Raw genomic sequence first — 21,610 nt, forward strand, 5'->3', positions numbered from 1 at the left:
TAGGCCTTCATATGAAAGAATGGGTCTATTTGGTCAGTGTGCACAGTCTAAAAAAAATCCTGCAGCACACAGTGCATAATGAGAAAAAAAAAACTTTGACCATTTTTTTTTAATAAATCAGCGACTTTGCAGTGTATTTTCGTATGGTATTTATTGTTGTATTCTAGTTTTCTTGGTCTCATTTTATAGAATGGAAGACATATTACAGAAATTGAGATGATTTTGACTGGTTTTACAAAGAAAGGTGCCTTGAAATTGAGCTCAAAGTAGCAGAAATGTTCGATTTTTACCAAACTTCAAAAGTAAACAAATCGTGCCAAGCGTGCAATACACGTCAACTGGTGAGTCTAATATTCTTTCACAAGTGCACCAATAATATTTATACCATTTTTTACACTAATGCAGTAGTCTGCATAACAGTAAATCTTATATTTTTTGTGAAAATAAAAATTCAAAGTGGAAAGCAAAAGAATATAAGAGGGGCCTTGAGACGTGACTAATGACTAGAGGAAATGTCATTTTAGTGCCAGGAATGTCTTTCTTGTTTATTCTGGACCCTATTCGGAAATTGGCATCTTTTGAAATTTGTGTGAAATTGGCAAAATTGCTAAATTCTGACCACTGTACTGGATAGTTGAATTTCATAAATGAGTGGTTTCTTGCACCCATTCGATAGAAAAAATGGAGTTCTAGCGAAATATTCATGTTTCTTGTCGACTAGTACAGTGAAATTGGCCGAAAATGGGGCTCAAAGTGGGCAAAATCGCCAATGCGTAAACATCGCCGAGACCGCTAACTTTGCGAGAGCATAATTCCGTAAGTTTTCTATCAAATTTCAAACTTTTGGTGTCTTTATGATCGGGAAAAGATTCTCTATCTTTTCATAAGAGAAAATAATTTTTTTTTTTTTTAAATTTAGCTGACCCTGAGAACGAGTTTCGGAGAGGGCCTGTCGACCCTCAAAGGGTTAAGCAAAACCATCGTTATTAACATTAGCAGCAATTTTTACATTAGCCACTGTTGTGTCAGGATTGTCAACATTATCATTATTATCAACATTATCATATAGACCTTTACACATGACTATATGGTGTTTTCCTTTGTGACATTGATAACAGTTGTTTAGTTTGGCATTACAATCCTTTACATTGTGATTGCCTAAACACCTGATACATCTGTCAAGTTCCTCCAATCTTTCAACTTTATCATTCCATGAATTGTATGCATTGCAATTCTTAGAAGAATGAGTACCCTTGCAGAAAATACAATCTCTCTTTTCTTTGACTGGTTTCTTATTAACTGGGCTACTCTTAGGAGGATACTTATTCCTCTTACCTTGTGGAGAATCATTATATCTGATTCTTGCTACTTGATATGCAGCTATGCAACTATTTTTAGGAAATGAATTTTGATTATTACCACTGGTATAATTTTTCCCTTTGTGAAACTTGACAGATACCTCAGAGTTATTATGTGTTGCATCTTTAAAATGAGTTAGTTGGCTGGTGTGCAACTGAACAATTAATTCTTGTAGACCTAGTCTTATTTCTTCTAGTCCAAAATAACCCTTGTGATATTTGTTTGAAATTCATTCAAGTGTTTTACAGCTTAATTTATTCTGTACCATGGCACTCAATAACCAGTCTGATTCCTTCAGATTATATTTATTACTTAAAGTTTTGAGTGCTCTCCAGTTTAACTCTAAACTGCTGTAAACCTTTGTAAGTGTAATCTGGAGATTTTAAATTAACAATAATATTCACTAGATCCAACCTACTTTGTTCTATATTACCATAAGTGACCTTCAACAAGTCAACTGCTTCCTTGTAAGAGTCATCTACATTGGGAAAGGCTTGTATGAGTATGTAAGCATCTCCTCTTACCTGTCCTTTGAGGTAAAATAATTTAGTTACACAGGCTAGGTCACTCCTGTCATGCACAGCTGCTTTAAAAATTGACCAAAATTCCTCCCAATTTTCTCCAGGATTAAACACAGGCAAACACAATTCTGGGAGTTTTGGCAAAGACATATTATTTGTTGGAGCAGACTGATCAACTGCCTGGTTTACACATTTTAATTTATTCAAGGCCTGACTTTTGCAAGAAAGAATCTTTTCCTCTAATTCAAAATACTGATTAATCATAAGATCTACTTCAGTCTCATCTACACAGTTTACTAACAAATCTCCTTCATATTTGTTGTAATATAATTTGTATGAATCATATCTATTACCTAAAGCATCTAAATACAATTTTAAATCATCAGTATTCACAGTTTCTTGATTCATTAATTCCAAGCACTTATTATATGCCTTGGTTACATGAACTTTTCTAGCCCGTATTGATGCTTTCTTTACTCTATATTCCATATGTTTGTCTTCTATATTAATTTCCTCATTTTCAGCCATGATGCAATGTATTAAATTCAACTTAATTAATAACACTGATTACAACTCGCAACACTGAGTCAACCTACCTTTGAATAAATCCCAGCTACTTGAGCTCAGCAATTACATGTAAAAAATTATAATATAAATTTTAAATGTACATTAATACAAACAAACCTTTAGCCAGACTTGGCTTATCAAAATTATTATACAAATTAATATAAATCCTTGCCAGAATTTGGCATAGCAAATTAATATTATACACATTAATATAATTAGTTACACTTAGCTTATCAATTACACATACACTGATATAAATCTTGGCCAGAATTGTCTTATCAAATTAATATTATACAAATTAATATAAACTTAGCCAGACTTGACTTATCAAAATTAATATTGTAATAATTATAATCCACTACACATTAAGTAAATTTGTGAATTTAACATCCACCTCCTTCTGTCATTTCACATATAATTATTAAGTAATTAACTAATTAATGACTTCACTAATTACCTCCGGTTCAAGAAGGACCAACAGGCAAATTAAATGTGGAAAATTGCATTTATCTGAATGTAACTCATTATGTACATAACAGTAAATGATAACAAAGATAATTATTATTTATCAGGGTTACATAGACAAGTAGGAATTTGGGACACCTAGGTCGCAAAAATGTCCCCCTTCGATATCTACCACTGTCATATCCACAAGTTGCTCTGGACCTATTAATTATCAAATGAAAAATACATCACCAGGAATGCTGGTAAATATATAAATTTGTGGACTGTATATTAAAATTAAAAAATAATTATAGATATACACAATTACATAACAGAAAGAGAATATCTTAATATCACTCACCAATTTGACTGGAGATTAAGGTGTATCATACTCAGAAAACCTCACTGTCTAAATTTATGAAAATACTGGCCAGAATTAAACATAAAACAGACTTATCTGAGGTTCCTGGAGCTGTCTTGTCCAGTTGCCTGATATCTCAAGTTATGCAGGAATGCACATCCACCAATTTTGCCTCCTATTTGAGAGGTGTCAACCCAGTTTTAACCTCTAGAGCACGAAAAATTCTTCCCATTACACCAACATTTGTAACCCAAATTCAAAAACCAAGATGGCGAGTCTCGTCTGCGCAGATGCAGGCTTTCCGTTTTCTATGACATAAATATTATTAAATACAGTATGGCCATCTATATACATATAACTACTGTATTTCTGGAAAATATATACAGTATTTTCCACAGTACCATTATTATTATTATTATTATTATTATTATTATTATTATTATTATTATCATCATCATCATCATCATCATCATGGGGGGCCCTAAACCCGTAGGATTATACAGCGCATGTGGGGAAGGATGGAAGGTATTCAGACTCAATTCATGGACCGAAGCACAAATCCAATTCGCTAGATCAAGTGCCCCTCACCAGCATCAAGGAACCTCCCTTGAGAGGGCATTTCTTACCAGACAGTTGCACTTTTACTGTCTTTCTGAAGATACTTTTTGAAACAACAGAGTATGTTCTCTGTTATTCCCACCGAAGTCTTAAGTTTTTGGTCCATTCTCTTATGGGGTACAGTATCAAACGCCTATCTGCAGTCTTAAAAAGTGAAATCCACCCAACCCTCTCCGTCATAAAACTAACAAGACAAGATGTTCCATCACATGCTGGTTATTGTTTATGAAACCACTTCTCTCCAGGTGTTCTACCACACGTCAGTTGAAAGGGAAGACGTCATCTGCCGTAAAATACAGCACTTCGTACATTTTCTTGTACCATACATTTCTTTCATGCTGTAACTAATGAAAATTTAGTGATTTAACCCTTTCACCTATGGGACCCTTGAAATTAAAAGTGGCACAATTTTGAGAATTTAAACAAACTCTTCAGAAATGGAAAAGAAACTTTTTTCTGAAAGTAATGACTCCAAAACTGCAAAATTTGGTGGAAAATTTATGGAATTACGCAGGTGCAAAGTTGACAGTGGCTGGAATTTACGCAACCTCGATTTTGGAAACTCTGAGTCCTATTTTACGGCAATTCTATTGTTGAAGATTGAGACACTTGTGCAGCATATGGGAATCTTTATTCAGGAAACGTTTCGCCACACAGTGGCTTCATCAGTCCAATACAAAGAGGAAGGCGTAAGGAGAGGAGGAGTATGAGGTAATCAGTCCCTCAGCCTGGAGTCGATGTGTTCAGTCCATTCAGTCACATTCTGCAAGATTGATGGACTGAACACATCGACTCCAGGCTGAGGGACTGATTACCTCATACTCCTCCTCTCCTTACGCCTTCCTCTTTGTATTGGACTGATGAAGCCACTGTGTGGTGAAACGTTTCCTGAATAAAGATTCCCATATGCTGCATAAGTGTCTCAATCTTCAACTTGTCGGTTTTTCAAACCATTCATCACAATTCTATTGTTCAATTCAATCCAATTCCTAGCTGTTTCGTGGGTATTCCTTCCATTCTATCGATTGCATACAATGAACAACCCATTCAATTATCAGAATTACTCTTTAAAGTGCGCAGAACCCAATAATTTGGACAGTTTTACACAAAATTCAACAAATTCCAATTTAAAAACAGAATCCAGAATTAACAATACGAGTTTCAGCAACTAAAGCAACCTATCCTCTGTTCAGTAATCATGTCCTCAGGCCTCTCCTGTATTACACTTTTCCCCCCTTAATACCTAACTCTGCACAAGACTGTTCAACAGGGCCCCCCCCCCCATCAGGCATAAGGGGATTTACCAAGAGACCCCTGGCTCGTAACTCAATTTGCTCGTATATCAAATCAATTTTCCTCATTGAAATTAATTGAAATGCCATTAATCCATTCCAGCCCCAAAAAACCCACCATTTTTTGTTACGGATTTTTTTAACAAGAAAATTGTATTTATAAATAAGAAATATTGTATGCTCCACCTACCACCATATCTACTCCATCCACTATTATCACTACTCCATCCACCACCCTCACTACTCCACCCACCACCATCTCTACTCCACCCACCACCTTCACTACTCCACCCACCACCATCTCTACTATACCCACCACCCTCACTACTCCACCCACCACCCTCACTACTCCACCCACCTTCTTCATTACTCCACCCATCATTATCACTACTCCATACACCACCATCTCTACTCCACCCACCACCTTCACTACTCCACCCACCACCATCTCTACTATACCCACCACCCTCACTACTCCACCCACCATCCTCACTACTCCGCGTGCAACCAGCAGTAACAGCCTGGTTGATCAGGCTCTGATCCACCAGGAGGCCTGGTCACAGACCGGGCCGCGGGGGTGTTGACCCCCGGAACTCTCTCCAGGTAAACTCCAGGTAAACTCCACCCACCACCATCTCTACTCCACCTACCACCTTCATTACTCCACCCACCTCCATCTCTACTACACCCACCACTCTCACTACTCCACCCATCATTATCACTACTCCATCCACCACCATCACTACTCCACCCACCACCATCACTACTCCACCCACCACCATCACTACTCCACCCTCCACTATCAGTTCTCCACCCACCACCATCATTACTGCACCCATTATTATTACCCCACCCACCACCATCACTACTCCACCCCCACTATCACTACTCCACCCACCACCATCACTACTCCACCCACCACCATCACTACTCCACTGACCACCATGACTACTCCACCCACTTTAATTAATGTTTCTGGAAAAACTCTGTTGAAATGGAGGTTACCTCTTCCCCGGATTTATGCAAGAACCAAACAAGGGACAAGGTGCCTCACTACAATCTGGGATTTCTGTGGGAGTATTATCCTTCCAGTTATGTCTTGGAAGAGCATGTGGGATGGGGCAAAGTACGTGACATTCCTCTGGATACAGAGTTTTATTTGACTTCAGATACACTGCCAATTGATGGCGGCAAATCTGAAGCTCACTCGTAACTCGGATTTTGGCTTGCAAGTCAAAGCAAAAAATCGACCGAGTGATGGCTCGTAACTTAGAAAACTCGTAAGTTGGGGCACTCGTAAGTCAAGGTACCACTGTATATAGAAAGCCGTTTGTTATGCAGAGCATTTTGGGAAAATTAGGTCAGTTGTGTCCCAGGATGTGATGCACACCAGTCGACTAACACCCAAGTACCCATTTTACTGATGGGTGAATATAGACAACCAGTGTAAGGAAACACATCCAATATTTCCACCCCTTCACTGGGAATCGAACCTGGACCCTCACCATGTGAAGCGAGAGCTTTTGCCACCAGGCCACTGGGCACCGTTGGACTACGTGCAGTCAGCAGTAACAGCCTGGTTGATCAGGCCCTGATCCACTGGGAGGCCTGGTCAAGGACTGGGCCACAGGGGTGTTGACCTTCAGAACACCCTCCAGGTAAACTCCAGGTAGGCAGGTAGATGCAAAAAATTGGTTTTACCCTATTTCTCAGCTGATAAAATATAATCAGGATTGATTAGTCAGGGTTTAATTTAACATCTCAATAATTGAAGCAGACCTAGTATAAACTTCAAAAACGTGATTGGGGTTTAGGGGGGCCTTACCCTTCCTCAGGAAGATTGTCAAAAAATAAAATATTTCTGCTACTTTGAACCATATTTCAAGCTGTTTCAGGTTCTGAAACTGACCAAAATTGTCTCTAATTCAATGGTGTGTCTTTCATTCTATCAATTGATACCAAGAAACAGCCAATAAAACCATAAAACATGCTAGAAAACACCTCAAAGTGCTATTTTAAACCGTACACCACATGGGGCAGGATTTTTTTTTTTTTTTTGTGCACATACACCTCACAGACCCATTCCCTCATGTTTATACCAAAATTTACCACTCACAGCATATTTGAGGGCGCTGTGCTTAAAATGTAGTTCTACGTGAGCAACACTGGTGTCATTAACGGAGATCTATGTAAAAGACAGTGGAAGGGTTAAGTGGGTTGTGATGTTACAGACAGAGAGACCAAATACATGTACACCTAATATAACAGCATAGTAACAAAAGTGAAGTTGAATGTCTAGTGACTTTTGTCTGTCTACATACATGTGCATACAGTATATATAGTGTTTGCAATAAAGAGTGGTCATCCTCTTGTGTGTATGGACTGATTATGGGATAGATTGTCCTCAAGAAAAACCCTTTCTGTATGAGTTCTTGGAGCTAATAGATTTGAATAATTTTGAGAATGTGCTGTCATCCACCCATATTAACGGCCATGTATTGAACTTGGTTCTGTCGACCATTAAAGATACTGATGTAATATCTCGGTATTATTGTGTCAGATTATTATTAACTTTAACATTTTCCAGGCGCTGTATAATCCTCCGGGTTTAGCGCTTCCCCCTTGATTATAATAATAATATTATTATTTTTATTATATTTTTAAAGCTTCATTATTTAAGCATTTATATCGTTCACAGAATATTCATCGCTGGATTCTTGTGGCCTCAAACAGTTATTCTCTATTTAACATCTGTTTTGGTGGGTGCTGGAGCTGCATTGATCTGGACTGGTCAGGGAAATTATCTCACTCTCATGTCCACTCAGAAGACAATGTCTCGCAACTCTGGAATCTTCTGGGCTATGCTTCAAAGCAGGTGTGCTGTTGTTGACTGATTTTTTAGAATATTTATTAGCAATAGTTTTTGTATACAGTACATTATACCTAAATGTAGATTTAAGCTCAGTTTCAGTCATAGTTCAGCACTTTAAAAAAAGAACCTAATTAAAATAAGCCAATATTTTTTTTCTCTGTCTCTCTCTAGCATGTACATCTTGATCTAAATCATTTGCATTACAGTACAGTACTACAAATTTCCATTTATATATCTGTGAAGCTATTCAGGGAAACCAGTTAGCTTGGAATTGGTCCTGGAGGTAAGAAGCACAGTGCCTACACTCTAAACAAGGAGTGAGGATGTAGTTTGGAGGGCCACCTGAACTATAATGTTTTCTGACAAGACAGTGTTTGAATAAATGATGCCTAATTATTTTAGGTTCTAATGAGCCAGTTAATCAGAATGCAGGAAGACCATGTAATAGAGAATAAGGAACAGGTAAAAGACTTCGGAATAATTATGTCAAAGAATCTTGTCATTTGTAAAACACAATAATGCAAATTCAGCAAAGGGCAAGAAAATGACTGGGTGGATAATGAGAACTTTCAAAATAGAAAAAGCAATACCACTGATGGTTCTTTTTAAATCACATGTGCTCTCACAACTTGAATGTTGTTCTGTGCTCACAGTGCTTTACAAGGCAGGAGAGATAGCAGAGCTGGAAAAAATACAGAGGTTCTTTATTGTATATAGAATCAATAAGACATCTTAACTGTTAGGAACGCCTCAAAAAATTTGGATTATTCTTTCTGCAACAGAGAAAAGAAAGATATCTGATAAAATATACATTGAAGATATTTAAGGGCTGATAACACAAAGAGCTTGATGGACCAGGCAATCAACAAGGACAGCTGGCCTCAGGCCAAGCAGCAGAGGTAGAAGAACCCTTGAAACTGGTAACAGGTATGATACCATTAATGCTGTCTGTGTGACATTTTATTTATAAATTGTGCAAGGTGTGCATTTCTTCCAAACCTGGACTTGTACTGTACATAAGATTTTATGAAGGTCCCTACTATTGCCCAAATCACATTTTATACAAGAAATCTGATAACATATGGGCTCTCTTTGACACAATACATCAGATAGGTCTTATGTCCATTACTCTGCCCATGAAATGAAAATAACAAATTGTGCAATGATCCTGTGGACTGTACTGCCTGAAAAATATTTATTGGGCTTCTAGAACCATACTCAATCGTATAACAGTGCCAATTTTCTTGTTTTCCCTAGACTTATTTGTGTTATGACTTTATCTGTATTCCTATGTAATATCCTTCCATTCCTTTGTAATATCATTCCATATTTTCCTTTTTTCCATTTTTTAAAAAGTTAGTACATCTCCATGTTTAGCTTTCTCTTCCTCCCTTCTTTTTTTTCATAAAAGAATGGACAAAGAATAACTCTTAAATTCAGACTAGAAAATTACAATTAAAAAATGTATGCATTTATATTAGTAAATGGGAAGGAATAAACAATAAAAAAATTTGTTTATGGGACAGCAAAGAAAATCACACATTGTACCCAGTTTACAGTTTGTAGAACTATTGTACAGTGCACTAAGGGAGATCTCCACATGCCTGAATTGTTAGGATATGGTGATAAATGATGGAATTATAAAATGAATATAGAGTACATCTGCACTACAAAGAATTAGTGATGAGCAGGTGGCAAGCATCCTAGAGGGAGAAACTGGAAGAGCACCTTAAGAAAAGATCCCATAAAATCATAAGAAAACTCAAACATTACTAGAGTTGTGTGGTTATTGTAACACAGCAACCCTTCGAGTTTGGATATTAATCCATTCCAGAAGACGTATCGTATCTCAAACTCCATGGTTTTATAGAAATTCATTCCAAGATGCCAGAACACACCCAACCTTCCCTTACTCTTTTTGTTGTTTAAACACTCTGGGGTTGTCTAAGTGATAAACAAACATAGGCTGCAACTTGAAATATTCAGAGGCATTGCCACCCAGACATGCAGGCAGGCAGGCTTGCAGGTAAGCAGGCAGGCAGGCAGGCTTGCAGGTAAGCAGGCAGGCAAGCAGGCAGGCAGGCAGGCAGGCAGGCAGGCAGGCAGGCAGACAGATGGACAGACAGACAAAGACAGACACAGGCAGACAGACAGACATGCAGGCAGGCAAATTGGTAAAGAATTGTAGACTTAATAATAATACTCTTGCTGCTGTCTCCCTGGCCACACATATGGTCTCCTTCCCTCACTCCAAACTACCAACTCCTACCTCCTACTCCCAACACCCTCCACCATCCTTCCATTTAATACAAGCAAGCAGGCAGACCACAGCAAACATGGCAAGATAGGGCAGGTAAGCCAAGGAAGGGCAGGTAGGGCAAGGAAGAGCAAGCAAACTTTCAGGCAAACAGACAGACAGATTGTTTTGTAGATTCTGGTAATACTGTATCTGAATATTAAAGAGTAAAAATAATTTCTCTATTTTCCAGCATGTTATTTGGCAACCTCTTTGTATTCTACCAATTCATGGGCAAAGATGTTATTGACCATCATACACGGACTATTGTGTTTTCGGCTCTGACAGTTGTTGGTATCATCGGTATTGGCATTATGTGTTTGTTACCAAAACCTGGCGCAGATGGCAGTGGTCGTGCTGATGAAAGTCTAGGCAGTCCCTTTGAGGCTTTGAAAAAGTCTTTCAATCTCTTCAGAACAAAGGACATGATTCTTTTATCTGCAACATTTTTCTATACAGGTTAATAATTTTATCTTCATGTTAATTATTAAAAATTACACAATAACTCATACAGAGTACAGGATAAATTAGTACGGTATGATCACATTACCCGTAATTTATTTGTAAAATAACAATGTGCTATATTTAAAAAAATCTTAAATGTTAATATCTGTTGATTTTGGTTCATGAATGTAACTATTTTTTCAGGTACATATATCATTTGACAGTCTTGCAAGTGCAGAATTAAATATATAACTTTAATTGAATAAGTTTACATTACATCATTAAGAAATACATTACGTATCAGAAGATTAAATTGTTTTTTCCTGACTTGCATTATTTGCCAAAAACTGTTGTTATATTTCTGCAGAGTCAGGGGAGCACCATAATTTCTGCACTGAGGGGCTAAGGTGTGGCTATCTGTAGTAATAATAATAATAATCTTTATTTCTACAAGTACATGTACAAGTTATACAGGCCTATCTGACATCAGTGACATACTACTACACACATAGAGAGCTCCTTGTTATGCAGAGCATTTTGAGCAAATTAAGTCAATTTTGTCTCAGGATGCAACCCACACCAGTCCACTAACACCCAGGTACCCATTTTACTGATGGGTGAACAATGGACAGCAGGTATCTCAAGGAAGCACGGCCTAATGTTTCCAGCCATACAGGGGATTGACCCCTGAACCAGAGTGCGTGAGCTGAGTGCGCTAATGATTGAGCTACGGAAAGGGAGCTAGGAAACGTGTTATGAAGCAGCATTATTATTATTACTATTTTTATTTGTGGAGCTGAGGCCCCAAGGACCCCCTTGGTGTCAGCATTGAGTACAGTGCAGTACAATACATAGATTTATAAAGTTGAAGAGATGAAATATTTTGTGTACCAGATAATTTTTTATGTTAAGTAACCAGTTTTTGATATGTAATATTTTTTCTATAGTAGAAATAATGATTTACGCAACTAAACTTTATTTGCTGATTTCTGTTGCATCTAAAATTTGCTCCCTTCAAAAATCCAGACCCCATGGCCTGGTGGCAAAAGCTCTCTCTTCACACGGTGAGGGTCTAGGTTCGATTCCCAGCAAAAGGGTGGAAACATTGGATGTGTTTCTTTGCACCTGTTGTCTGTGTTCACCCATCAGTAAAATGGTACCTGGGTGTTATTCAACTGGTGTAGGTTGCATCCTCAGACAAAACTGACCTAATTTGAATGAAATGCTCTGCATAACAAGCAGCTTTCTATATAGTAGTATGTCATTGATGTCAGCTAGGTCTGTATACCTGTATACATGTACTTGTAGTAAATAAAGATTTTTTTTTTTTTTTTTTTTTTTCAACAAGTCGGCCGTCTCCCACCGAGGCAGGGTGACCCAAAAAAAAAGAAAGAAAATCCCCAAAAAGAAAATACTTTCATCATCATTCAACACTTTCACCACACTCACACATTATCACTGCTTTTGCAGAGGTGCTCAGAATACAACAGTTTAGAAGCATATATGTATAGAGATACACAACATATCCCTCCAAACTGCCAATATCCCAAACCCCTCCTTTAAAGTGCAGGCATTGTACTTCCCATTTCCAGGACTCAAGTCCGACTATATGAAAATAACCGGTTTCCCTGAATCCCTTCACTAAATATTACCCTGCTCACACTCCAACAGATCGTCAGGTCCCAAGTATCATTCGTCTCCATTCACTCCTATCTAACACGCTCACGCACGCTTGCTGGAAGTCCAAGCCCCTCACCCACAAAACCTCCTTTACCCCCTCTTTCCAACCCTTTCGAGGACGACCCCTACCCCTCTTTCCTTCCCCTATAGATTTATATGCTTTCCATGTCATTCTACTTTGATCCATTCTCTCTAAATGACCAAACCACCTCAACAACCCCTCTTCTGCCCTCTGACTAATGCTTTTATTAACTCCACACCTTCTCCTAATTTCCACACTCCGAATTTTCTGCATAATATTTACACCACACATTGCCCTTAGACAGGACATCTCCACTGCCTCCAACCGTCTCCTCGCTGCTGCATTTACCACCCAAGCTTCACATCCATATAAGAGTGTTGGTACTACTATACTTTCATACATTCCCTTCTTTGCCTCCATAGATAACGTTTTTTGACTCCACATATACCTCAACGCACCACTCACCTTTTTTCCCTCATCAATTCTATGATTAACCTCATCCTTCATAAATCCATCCGCCGACACGTCAACTCCCAAGTATCTGAAAACATTCACTTCTTCCATACTCCTCCTCCCCAATTTGATATCCAATTTTTCTTTATCTAAATCATTTGATACCCTCATCACCTTACTCTTTTCTATGTTCACTTTCAACTTTCTACCTTTACACACATTCTCAAACTCATCCACTAACCTTTGTAATTTTTCTTTAGAATCTCCCATAAGCACAGTATCATCAGCAAAAAGTAACTGTGTCAATTCCCATTTTGAATTTGATTCCCCATAATTTAATCCCACCCCTCTCCCGAACACCCTAGCATTTACTTCTTTTACAACCCCATCTATAAATATATTAAACAACCATGGTGACATTACACATCCCTGTCTAAGACCTACTTTTACCGGGAAGTATTCTCCCTCTCTTCTACACACCCTAACCTGAGCCTCACTATCCTCATAAAAGCTCTTTACAGCATTTAGTAACTTACCACCTATTCCATATACTTGCAACATCTGCCACATTGCTCCTCTATCCACTCTATCATATGCCTTTTCTAAATCCATAAATGCAATAAAAACTTCCCTACCTTTATCTAAATACTGTTCACATATATGTTTCAATGTAAACACTTGATCTACACATCCCCTACCCACTCTGAAGCCTCCTTGCTCATCCGCAATTCTACATTCTGTCTTACCTCTAATTCTTTCAATTATAACCCTACCGTATACTTTTCCTGGTATACTCAGTAAACTTATTCCTCTATAATTTTTACTATCTCTTTTGTCCCCTTTCCCTTTATATAAAGGGACTATACATGCTCTCCGCCAATCCCTAGGTACCTTCCCCTCTTTCATACATTTATTAAACAAAAGTACCAACCACTCCAACACTATATCCCCCCCTGCTTTTAACATTTCTGTCATGATCCCATCAGTTCCAGCTGCTTTACCCCCTTTCATTCTACGTAATGCCTCACGTACCTCCACCACACTTACATTCTGCTCTTCTTCACTCCTAAAAGATGGTATACCTCCCTGGCCAGTGCATGAAATTACCGCCTCCCTTTCTTCCTTAACATTTAAAAGTTCCTCAAAATATTCTCGCCATCTACCTAATACCTCCCTCTCCCCATCTACTAACTCCCCTACTCTGTTTTTAACTGACAAATCCATACTTTCCCTAGGCTTTCTTAACTTGTTTAACTCACTCCAAAATTTTTTCCTATTTTCATAAAAATTTCTTGACAGTGCCTCCCCACTCTTTCATCTGCTCTCCTTTTGCACTCTCTCACCACTCTCTTCACCTTTCTTTTACTCTCCATATACTCTGCTCTTCTTATAACACTTCTGCTTTGTAAAAACCTCTCGTAAGCTACCTTTTTCTCTTTTATCACACCCTTTACTTCATCATTCCACCAATCACTCCTCTTTCCTCCTGCCCCCACCCTCCTATAACCACAAACTTCTGCCCCACATTCTAATACTGCATTTTTAAAACTATTCCAACCCTCTTCAACCCCCCCACTACTCATCTTTGCACTAGCCCACCTTTCTGCCAATAGTCGCTTATATCTCGCCCGAACTTCCTCCTCCCTTGGTTTATACACTTTCACCTCCCTCTTACTTGTTGTTGCCACCTTCCTCTTTTCCCATCTACCTCTTACTCTAACTGTAGCTACAACTAAATAATGATCCGATATATCAGTTGCCCCTCTATAAACATGTACATCCTGGAGCCTACCCATCAACCTTTTATCCACCAATACATAATCTAACAAACTACTTTCATTACGTGCTACATCATACCTTGTATATTTATTTATGCTCTTTTTCATAAAATATGTATTACTTATTACCAAATTTCTTTCTACACATAGCTCAATTAAAGGCTCCCTATTTACATTTACCCCTGGCACCCCAAAATTACCTACTATATTATATTATTATTATTGTAGGTAGTGGGTTGGTAGACAGCAACCACCCAGGGAGGTACTACCGTCCTGCCAAGTGAGTGTAAAACGAAGCCTGTGATTGTTTTACATGATGGTAGGATTGCTGATGTCTTTTGTCTGTCTCATAAATATGCAAGATTACAGGCATGTCTTGCTACTTCTACTTACACTTAGGTCACACTACACATACATGTACACATTTATTTATACACACTCATCTGAGTTTTCTTTGATTTTATCTTAATAGTTCTTGGTCTTATTAATTTTCCTTTTATATCCATGGGGAAGTGGAATAAGAATCTTTCCTCCGTAAGCCATGCGTGTTGTAAAAGTCAACTAAAATGCCGGGAACAATGGGCTAGTAACCCCTTTTCCTGTAAAGATTACTAAAAAGAATAAGAAGAAGAAAATTGTCAAAGTGGGAAGTCTGAATGTGCGTGGATGTTGTGCAGATGATAAGAAAGAGATGATTGTGGATGTTATGAATGAGAAGAAGCTGGATGTCCTGGCTTTAAGTGAAACAAAGCTGAAGGGGGTGGGAGAGTTTCAGTGGAGAGGAATAAATGGGATTAGGTCAGGGGTTTCAAATAGAGTTAGAGCTAAAGAAGGAGTAGCAATAATGTTGAAGGATAAGCTATGGCAGGAAAAGAGGGACTATAAATGTATTAATTCAAGGATTATGTGGAGTAAAATAAAGATTGGATGTGAAAAGTGGGTTATAATAAGCGTGTATGCACCTGGAGAAGAGAGAAGTGTAGAGGAGAGAGAGAGATTTTGGGAAATGTTGAGTGAATGCGTGGGGAGTTTTGAATCAAGTGTGAGAGTAATGGTGGTTGGGGATTTTAATGCTAAAGTGGGTAAAAATGTTATGGAGGGAGTAGTAGGTAAATTTGGGGTGCCAGGGGTAAATGTAAATGGGGAGCCTTTAATTGAGCTATGTGTAGAAAGAAATTTGGTAATAAGTAATACATATTTTATGAAAAAGAGGATAAATAAATATACAAGGTATGATGTAGCACGTAATGAAAGTAGTTTATTAGATTATGTATTGGTGGATAAAAGGTTGATGGGTAGGCTCCAGGATGTACATGTTTATAGAGGGGCAACTGATATATCGGATCATTATTTAGTTGTAGCTACAGTTAGAATAAGAGGTAGATGGGAAAAGAGGAAGGTGGCAACAACAAGTAAGAGGGAAGTGAAAGTGTATAAACTAAGGGAGGAGGAAGTTCGGGTGAGATATAAGCGACTATTGGCAGAAAGGTGGGCTAGTGCAAAGATGAGTAGTGGGGGGGTTGAAGAGGGTTGGAATAGTTTTAAAAATGCAGTATTAGAATGTGGGGCAGAAGTTTGTGGTTATAGGAGGGTGGGGGCAGGAGGAAAGAGGAGTGATTGGTGGAATGATGAAGTAAAGGGTGTGATAAAAGAGAAAAAGGTAGCTTATGAGAGGTTTTTACAAAGCAGAAGTGTTATAAGAAGAGCAGAGTATATGGAGAGTAAAAGAAAGGTAAAGAGAGTGGTGAGAGAGTGCAAAAGGAGAGCAGATGATAGAGTGGGAGAGGCACTGTCAAGAAATTTTAATGAAAATAAGAAAAAATTTTGGAGTGAGTTAAACAAGTTAAGAAAGCCTAGGGAAAATATGGATTTGTCAGTTAAAAACAGAGTAGGGGAGTTAGTAGATGGGGAGATGGAGGTATTGGGTAGATGGCGAGAATATTTTGAGGAACTTTTAAATGTTAAGGAAGAAACAGAGGCAGTAATTTCATGCACTGGTCAGGGAGGTATACCATCTTTTAGGAGTGAAGAAGAGCAGAATGTAAGTGTGGGGGAGGTACGTGAGGCATTACGTAAAATGAAAGGGGGTAAAGCAGCTGGAACTGATGGGATCATGACAGAAATGTTAAAAGCAGGGGGGGATATAGTGTTGGAGTGGTTGGTACTTTTGTTTAATAAATGTATGAAAGAGGGGAAGGTACCTAGGGATTGGCAGAGAGCATGTATAGTCCCTTTATATAAAGGGAAAGGGGACAAAAGAGACTGTAAAAATTATAGAGGAATAAGCTTACTGAGTATACCAGGAAAAGTGTACGGTAGGGTTATAATTGAAAGAATTAGAGGTAAGACAGAATGTAGGATTGCGGATGAGCAAGGAGGTTTTAGAGTGGGTAGGGGATGTGTAGATCAGGTGTTTACATTGAAGCATATATGTGAACAGTATTTAGATAAAGATAGGGAAGTTTTTATTGCATTTATGGATTTAGAAAAGGCATATGATAGAGTGGATAGAGGAGCAATGTGGCAGATGTTGCAAGTATATGGAATAGGTGGTAAGTTATTAAATGCTGTAAAGAGTTTTTATGAGGATAGTGAGGCTCAGGTTAGGGTGTGTAGAAGAGAGGGAGACTACTTCCCGGTAAAAGTAGGTCTTAGACAGGGATGTGTAATGTCACCATGGTTGTTTAATATATTTATAGATGGGGTTGTAAAGGAAGTAAATGCTAGGGTGTTTGGGAGAGGGGTGGGATTAAATTATGGGGAATCAAATTCAAAATGGGAATTGACACAGTTACTTTTTGCTGATGATACTGTGCTTATGGGAGATTCTAAAGAAAAATTGCAAAGGTTAGTGGATGAGTTTGGGAATGTGTGTAAAGGTAGAAAGTTGAAAGTGAACATAGAAAAGAGTAAGGTGATGAGGGTGTCAAATGATTTAGATAAAGAAAAATTGGATATCAAATTGGGGAGGAGGAGTATGGAAGAAGTGAATGTTTTCAGATACTTGGGAGTTGACGTGTCGGCGGATGGATTTATGAAGGATGAGGTTAATCATAGAATTGATGAGGGAAAAAAGGTGAGTGGTGCGTTGAGGTATATGTGGAGTCAAAAAACGTTATCTATGGAGGCAAAGAAGGGAATGTATGAAAGTATAGTAGTACCAACACTCTTATATGGGTGTGAAGCTTGGGTGGTAAATGCAGCAGCGAGGAGACGGTTGGAGGCAGCGGAGATGTCCTGTTTAAGGGCAATGTGTGGTGTAAATATTATGCAGAAAATTCGGAGTGTGGAAATTAGGAGAAGGTGTGGAGTTAATAAAAGTATTAGTCAGAGGGCAGAAGAGGGGTTGTTGAGGTGGTTTGGTCATTTAGAGAGAATGGATCACAGTAGAATGACATGGAAAGCATATAAATCTATAGGGGAAGGAAGGCGGGGTAGGGGTCGTCCTCGAAAGGGTTGGAGAGAGGGGGTAAAGGAGGTTTTGTGGGTAAGGGGCTTGGACTTCCAGCAAGCGTGCGTGAGCGTGTTAGATAGGAGTGAATGGAGACGAATGGTACTTGGGACCTGACGATCTGTTGGAGTGTGAGCAGGGTAATATTTAGTGAAGGGATTCAGGGAAACCGGTTATTTTCATATAGTCGGACTTGAGTCCTGGAAATGGGAAGTACAATGCCTGCACTTTAAAGGAGGGGTTTGGGATATTGGCAGTTTGGAGGGATATGTTGTGTATCTTTATATGTTTATGCTTCTAGACTGTTGTATTCTGAGCACCTCTGCAAAAACAGTGATAATGTGCGAGTGTGGTGAAAGTGTTGAATGATGATGAAAGTATTTTCTTTTTGGGGATTTTCTTTCTTTTTTGGGTCACCCTGCCTCGGTGGGAGACGGCCGACTTGTTGAAAAAAAAAAAAAAAAAAAAATTATTATTATATTATATTATTATATTATTATTATTACAGTGATACAGATATGCTATACAGGACATCCGCCTGGAGCATGAACAATATTTATTCATAAAATACAGTAATTAGCATATAGTTCTTTTAATCAAACATTATATTGATTTACTGATAGGAAAATAAGATTAATACACTTAGTAATGTAGTACGAGTTTGAAGGAGATAAATTCATCTTGTGTTTTGAATTCCAGGAATTGAACTGTCATTCTTCAGTGGAGTTTATAGTGCTTGTTTGAGTTCAACCCTTAGATTTCCTGATCCAAAACGCCTTGTAGGACTTTCAGGAATGTTTATTGGTGCTGGAGAGATATTAGGTAAGCAAAATATAATACTGTTCAAAGGGCAGTCTCTTCACTAAAAAAATTTTCTTTGGTTGTAGTCTCATTCTCTCTCAATCCATGCAGTATTATCCTTATGATTGCAATATTAGTGGGCTTTCATGACTGGATAATGATCCTTCAGCACGCAGTGCATAATGAGAAAAAAAAACTCCTACCGTTTTTTTTTTTTAATTAAAATGCCGACTTTGTGGTCTATTTTCGTATAGTATTCTTGTTTTCTTGGTCTCATTTCATAGAATGGAAAACATATTATAGAAATAGAAGTGATTTTGATTGGTTTTACTATGAAAAGAACCTTGAAATGGAGCTCAAAGTATGGGAAATGTTTGATTTTTGCCACTGTTCAAAAGTAAACAAATGATGTCATTTTCCAATAAATGTCCAAGTAGCCATTCTAATATGCAGTCATGAATGGATTGACATTATTTATACAATTATTACAATATTGCAGTAGCCTGCATAACAGTAAATCTTCTGTTTTTAGTTTGAATAAAAATTCAAAATAGAAAACAAGAGTAATATCAGAGGGGCCTGGAGATGTGACTGATGAATAAAGAAAATGTTATTTTAGAGCCAGGAATGTCTGCATTGTTCATTCTGGATCCTATTTTGAAATTGTCATTTTTTTTTTAATTTTCGTGAAATTGGCAAATTGCAAATTTCTGACCACATTATTGGGTAGTTGAAATCAGTAAATGGGCAGTTTCTTGTACTCAATCGATAGAAAAATGGAGTTCTAAAGAAATAGCTTTGAGTTTGGTCAACTGGAACAATGGAATTAGCCAAAAATAGAGCTCAAATTGGGCGAAATCACCGATTCGTAAACATCGCCGAGGTTGCTAACTTCGCGAGAGCATAATTCCGTCAGTTTTCCATCAAACTTCGTTCTTTTGGTGTCATTACAATCGGAAAAAGATTCTCTATCATTTCGTAAGAAAATTTTTGTTTTTTCTGAAATTTTGCGACACCAGGAGACACCTCAGGATTTGGGTTGCGACAATCAAGGGGTTAAGAAATGCACATACCTGCAAAAATCCCGTTTTTAAAAACAATTTCTTTTATTTTTTGAGTAGCTTATGATTTTTGAGCCAAGATTGAAATACTAACTTAACCCGTTAACTGTCCAAACATAGTTCTACATTCTTACCCCTAGTGCTCCAAATGTAGATTACGTTTTATTTTTCTAGCCTCCAAATTTGGCGTGATTGGCCTGAGATGCCTGGTCAGCATAGAATGGGTCTTAACACTTGATGTGCGCAGTATTAAAACAATCTGGGACCACTTAGTACCCTATGGGAGCACCAGTTCAATTGAGTGCCAGCTAGAGCAAACAGCATGGCAAACACCTGGGATTCACTGATGTCATGTAATATTAATACTCCCATTTTAAGAGGAAAGTGATGTTAACCCCGAGTTTAGTGGCTCTGAGGTGGATGTGGCCACAGGTGGTCGAGGAAGTATAAAAAACCTCAATAATAACCTATGTGCAACATTTGTGCAACACTCTTTTAATTTTGGTACCACTAGTAGTGTCATCCTGCCAGAATGTCTTATAACCTATTCTCTAAGTAACGAGAAACAATCCTCCAATGTGTTATACGTGTGTGGTAGGCTGGCTGGCTGGGTGGCTGCTTGGCTGGCTGGCTGGCTGATTGACTTTGGCTGTCTCTGTCCCCATCTGTCTGTCTGTATCTATATCTGTCTCTGTCTGTCTGTCTCTGTTTATCTCTGTCTCACAGGTACACGTAAAGACAATTATACATAGTGTAAATTACCTAGGATAACCCCAAAAATCCAGACAAAGTGCTATACTGTGCTTTTCAATATAATGCGCAATATGCATGACTGGCAAGTAATACGTGTTTACACTTGCTCAGGAACCAGACATGACGATGCAGTCATGTGTAATACCTGTTGGTTCACGAGTGGCTCTCTCTGAGACAGTCAGAGAGACAAGCACAGAGACAGAGAGACAAGCAGACAGAGACAGATAAGAAGAGACAGAGATAAACGGAGCAAGACAGACAGATGGAGAGCTAGATGGAAAGATAGAGAGAGACCTAGATAGACAGACATAGACAGAGAACTAGACAGACAGACATGTTTATGTGTAACAGTGAAAACAAATAACTCCAGGGCCATGGACGCTCATCAGATGTCAACACTGCACGGTCAGCAGTGGACTGACACTTGTCTTACATCATGCTTGAAGGGAACTTTTATTATTATTATTATTATTATTATTATTATTATTATACATACACTCCCATGTATCCAAAACATTGCTGGGACCTATAAATACTTTGTATATATTCACAGACAATAGTAAATGACCTAGGCAGGTGTAAATGTTCATCTGTCATTGTGTTTGTGACAATTTGAGTACAATTTCAGTACCTAATATTAGTGTCAGAACAAAGATTGGCTATGAAATCACAAAAACTACTATAAACTGTAATTATCAGAACATAAAACTTTTACAAAATAATATAAAAACGAGAAAAAAAAGGTATATCCACAACACTTCTGCAAGTGGCAGCACTACATGTTGCCGCCAGGTGATCATCAAGTGCCAACTTCGCAGGCTCATATCTTGGTAAGTA

At 38.2% G+C, this 21,610-nt stretch overlaps 1 protein-coding gene across 9 annotated transcripts in view; it reads left to right on the forward strand.

Moving 5' to 3' along the window:
• The window catches only part of LOC128690860 (UNC93-like protein MFSD11), a 184,683-nt gene that overhangs the window by 156,537 nt on the left and 6,536 nt on the right, over positions 1–21,610 (forward strand). For all 9 annotated transcript variants that reach the window (XM_070088282.1, XM_070088274.1, XM_070088278.1 and 6 more), the window contains 3 exons: positions 7,861–8,037; positions 10,524–10,789; positions 18,858–18,980. In XM_070088282.1, the coding sequence (XP_069944383.1) occupies positions 7,861–8,037; positions 10,524–10,789; positions 18,858–18,980 (566 nt within the window). The remainder of the gene's footprint in view (positions 1–7,860; positions 8,038–10,523; positions 10,790–18,857; positions 18,981–21,610) is intronic.

Source organism: Cherax quadricarinatus, chromosome 24 (genome assembly GCF_038502225.1).
Source record: "Cherax quadricarinatus isolate ZL_2023a chromosome 24, ASM3850222v1, whole genome shotgun sequence".
NCBI classification, from domain to species: domain Eukaryota; kingdom Metazoa; phylum Arthropoda; class Malacostraca; order Decapoda; family Parastacidae; genus Cherax; species Cherax quadricarinatus.